The following is a 4,861-nucleotide window of genomic DNA, read 5'->3' on the forward strand; positions in this document are numbered from 1 at the left end:
TTTTAGAATATTAAAATTATGAGTTGAAGTTTTAAATATGAGAGAAGAAACATCTAAACACCACATAACCACTGGGCGAACCAGTAATTAAGGCCTTTCACTTGAGGAATTTACTACAGACCATGTCAAACAAGTGCTGCAAAAGTGTCTTCATCCTTAAAATCTCAAAATCACACCATCAAATCCACCAAAATACTTGAAAAACTTTAAACCAAGCAAGCATTTTAACAATCAATTAAAGCCTAAAATCTGCTTTAGCCATCTAGTTAGATTTCACTTGATTGGAGTATTTACAGTCCTAATAAATAAAGCCACAATTTTATCCACTGGAACATCTAAACAATGGATAGTTTCACTAGTTTGCTCTGAAAAGTTATAGACATCGATCGACGATTAAGTGCAACCCAACGAAAAACCAGAGCAATGACAATCACCCGAAAGGGGAAGAGTTACTTGACAAAGATCATTCAATCAGAAATTTACCAATAATCAATACTATCTATATTAATGCGGCTGATAATTTATCATCAAGGTCGGGCCATGTGTTCCATACCTTCAAGAACCCGAAAAACGGTAACTTTGAGCACAATATCCCGTGATTTTAGCAGCTCAAAAACACAAACATCTCCTTCTCCCATATTGTTCTCCAAAGTGAATTCATACCACCCTTGGCTTAATTTAGCTCTACCGCCCCTATAAAGGCATCGTACGGGCCACTGTTTTCCATCGGAGGACTGAAGTTTAATAAACCCGGAAACTCCATTTAGATGCTTCTCGGCAAAGCAGGATGGCAAATACTGCACAGAGGGAGAAATAACATCGTCAATAACAGGCATAGCACGGTAAAAATATGAAAGTAAGGACAAACTAAACTTCAGGTAGAGTTAACGACTCACCATTATGCAACCCCGGTATAGGTAAGATGGTCGCAGGACAACCCTACAGAAAGGGTTAATAGGCTCAAATGTTTTTGCTGTATTTACAGCCCGTTCTCTTTCTTCAGCAGTCACTGTTCGTTTTCTTGCTGAAGCACTTTCATAAAATCTATAGCGCAAATCAGCTTCATCTTCATTCTGAACTGATGACTGCTGCTGATCTACAGTTACATTGATTGGATAAATAATGAAGAAAGTTTCGGTTCATGATGTGAAAGCTGAAAAGAGAAGAAAAAGATTCAACGAACTTACTTGGATCAATTTTTTGCTTTTTCCTTCCACGTTTTTTAGGTTTTGGCGCCTCATCACCTGGAGTATAGAATGCCATATCACCTGCAGGAACTTTTTGCTCCATAGGACTAAATGGATCACCAGCTTCTCGTGCATCTTGATCTGCTGCTTGCGAGATACTAGCACCCTTTAATAAGTGATTGTTCCCTTCACCAGACCAATTTACATAGTTAAGTTTAGACTCATTCAACAAATTCTGTAATACTGGAGGATTGCAACTTTTGTTAATTGTCATTTGATCAAGACGTTCATCAAAAACCTTACTTTTTATAGAATTAGGAGCTAAACACGGCGAAGATGTGCTCATGAGTTCAACAAAGTCATCGTCTTCCATGTCTTCGAAGAGAAGATGTCTTCTTCCAGCTGTATTAGTAGATTGATAATTTATCTCAGACACAGGCAAGTTGAATATATGAACCGTGAAAACTGAATGTCCTTCGTATCTGAAGACCAAAAAGTACCCTATGCGTATAGAGTAACGTTCCATAAATTCCTGCCATCCTTCATGAAACCAAAATTTGTCATCAGCTTTTATTAATCCTACAGGCCATACAGGACCACCAGGAACACTGAGTCTCCCAAAAGCAGACAAGTCATTTCCAAATTTTTTGACAAAATTATCAGGGATTCTCTGCAGGTAAAAACCAAAGTACACTCCATGACTCAATATTGCAGAAGATAACCGAACAAAAATAATAGAACAGCAAGAAGCATAAGGGCGATCATTCTAATCCCAAAAAGTCGACAACATCAATATTTTAGCCCACAAACATAAAACGGGCTAACAATTACGAAGTAAAATAATGCACATATACTTGAACTAATCCAAGTAACAAGAAAAGAAAGGCAAGGGATCCAGCAACACAATTCAATTATGGGATTCTGAGGCCTGCAGAACTGCAGAGTTTGGGCAGCCATCTAACACTTACATACTATCATCAGTTCCTACATCAGAGAACGTGGCAAAAATATCAATTTAGTAGTACTGGAACTTATTGGCCGTTATAACCAACGACTTATCACTTCCATCATCAAAACAAGAAGAAAGATTGAAATCCAAACAGCTAGATTCAAACAAATTTCATCATAAGTACCATGGAATATGGTATAAGATATACCAAACGACTAAGAAAAATTCAAGCGTAGCCTGCGTATAATAGTAAAAATTCATTATCTTGTTCTAATTTAACAGCAAATGCTTTCCCAATGCTTCCACTTGCTTTTCCACATCATAATTCCTATAAATGATCAAAATTAGGTTTTGAAGGATGCTCAAAACTAATTCACAAGGCTGAAACTATCCACAAGCTAGATAATCCTCTTTCTAAATGACATAAAACACCAAGAAATTTCCAAACTTATTGAACAACCTGAAGAACAGCAGATACACAATGAAATAGTCCCATAATTCTCATTTTCTTAATTCTCCAAAGAATGTAATCTAATTATGAATAAAGGTGATATCTTGTAAACCTAAACCCTTTAGAATCCACAGTGACTACAGTACTACTACAATATTTTAGTATATAGAGTGCTAGACTAAAAAAATCAGCCACTAATGATCATTGAGAAAAAAATAACCAAAATTTACAACAAAAAAAGACTATAAGCTAGTAGACTGAGGACTGAGCTCAGCTAGATATTTCATACTCTTCATGCAAAATCCCAAATTCCATTAACAAGAAGTAAAAAAGAACTGGGTTTTCTATCAGAAACCCTAAGATTACAGACAACAAAAAAACACAGAATTTATAGAATCTTAACACCCACTTAACCAATTCTCACACACCCACAAAAAAAAATCATCTCATTAACCAAAACAAAGAATTGGGTTTCATAATTTTCACACTTTAGGCTATAAAGATTCAACCTTTATCAAAATCCCACATAAAAATTCAAAAGGGCACATGAAGAAACATTAACAGCACAAATTAGAACTGGGAAACCAAGAAAAAAAAGATGAAGAATTTGTGTTACCAGCTTCTTATCTTTAATGGAATTAGAGAGAATTAGCTTGTGAAAATAAGGTTTAGGCATAGTAGAAGGTTTTTGGTTCACTGGGTAGTATATATAATAAAAAAATCCAAAAAAAAAAGTTTTTTTTTGGTATTAATGGGTGGCTATAATTTGAGAGAGATGGGTCAATTAGTAGAGATGATGATTTGATGGCTAAAATTGAAATTGAAAATAAAAACTTTGTTTAGTTTTCAGATCTGTAATTCTTTTCTCTTCTCTTATATTTCTCTACTCTTTCACTTGCTTACTTCTGCTGCTATAACTCCTGGTTTTTTTTAAGTCAAACAGTTTCCAACTTAAAAACAAGACAATTAAAAGGACTTAGGCGAGTTGAGTTAACTCACTGAGTCACAAGGTTGAGTTGTTTTGTGATTCAAGTAAACTAAATTTGGAATGATTTTTTAATTAGGGAGAATACAACCAACTATGAATGAAATTCTTTTGGTTGGATCTTTGTTGTTGTACTTTATATATATTTGTAAAATTATTTATTGTTATTTTCCATGAAATTCACATTGATAGAAAATATGTTTAGGTAAAAATTAACAAATATAGCTTAGGAGTTTTTACATGACTATCTGAAAAAACTATAAAGATACAGACACGAAAAAATTAATTTTTAAAATATATAAAAAAATACAAAATTGGATTTTTAAAAATATTAGATATCTACCAAAAAACCACCTCCGAGTTAGCCACAAAGATTTTGGTGAATTTTTGGTATTTTTTTTAATTTCAGTTATATTTTAATTTAAATTAAATATCAATCTGATGTATCTCGGTGGTGCATCTGAGGTTGATTATTATAGAATTTTTTAGATGTAATTACACAATACACCAAAACCATATTTAATTTTTTAGATGTAATTACACAATACACGAAAACCATATTTATTCTTAAGATTACGACACATGTTGATTCGTTGCAAAAATATGGTATAGTTTCAATTTTTTTTTTTTATTACTTTTATTTTTTTAATTTTACTGTTTATAAAATTGATAAAATATAATTAGATGGGATTCTTGCCCTTCTTCGACGACGCCGCTTTCTTTACTATTGTCGCGACAGCTCCTGTTGTTACTTCGCCATTTGGTTCGGTAACTTCATATAATGCAGCAAATATTCCACCTATATCCGAATTCGAATCTTCAAAATTGTATAGTGACCGTAATCTACAATTATGCAGGTCGGCGACGCTAATTACCGGCCTGCTATCATTTCCAAAACTATAATTGCCGACTTACAAACTAATCTAAAAGGTTCCATTATTAGTTGCAATACCAATCTTCGAGATCCTTAATTCATTAATAAACAAATTAATGTTTAGTATTTTTTTATGGGTAATTGATTATCTGATACCCAAATTATCCTTTGACAGATGGGTGTAAACTTTATTTATTTCAATTTAATTACTAAATTTTTATTTCTTTCCAATTTGCTTATTAAATTTTATTATTGTTCCAATTAAAGATTTTTCGACAAAAATACATATTTTAAAACTTGTTATTTATGAAAAATTTAACTTAAATTTTTTGTTGAAATGAAATTATGCATTATGTAAATTGATCTTTTTGGCAAAATGATAGTTAGTAAATATTTAGTAAAATAAGTTATCTTT

At 32.7% G+C, this 4,861-nt stretch overlaps 1 protein-coding gene across 2 annotated transcripts; it reads right to left on the minus strand.

Annotated features, from left to right (window-relative positions):
• Window positions 1–235: 235 nt before the first annotated feature.
• LOC126682154 (B3 domain-containing transcription factor VRN1-like) lies at window positions 236–3,533 on the minus strand. 2 transcript variants are annotated; one of them, XM_050377736.1, is made up of 5 exons: window positions 3,204–3,533; window positions 1,491–1,857; window positions 1,188–1,373; window positions 897–1,096; window positions 236–797 (listed from the first exon to the last, which is right to left on the minus strand). In XM_050377736.1, the coding sequence occupies exons 1-5, from the start codon at window positions 3,261–3,263 to the stop codon at window positions 528–530; spliced, it is 1,083 nt and encodes a 360-aa protein (XP_050233693.1). In that variant the 5' UTR covers window positions 3,264–3,533; the 3' UTR covers window positions 236–527. The 2 variants fall into 2 exon arrangements, with proteins under 2 accessions (XP_050233693.1, XP_050233694.1); XM_050377737.2 differs by having other exon boundaries at window positions 1,491–1,727; window positions 3,204–3,295.
• Between the last annotated feature and the right edge of the window lie 1,328 nt (window positions 3,534–4,861).

Source organism: Mercurialis annua, linkage group LG5 (assembly GCF_937616625.2).
Source record: "Mercurialis annua linkage group LG5, ddMerAnnu1.2, whole genome shotgun sequence".
Classification (NCBI taxonomy): domain Eukaryota; kingdom Viridiplantae; phylum Streptophyta; class Magnoliopsida; order Malpighiales; family Euphorbiaceae; genus Mercurialis; species Mercurialis annua.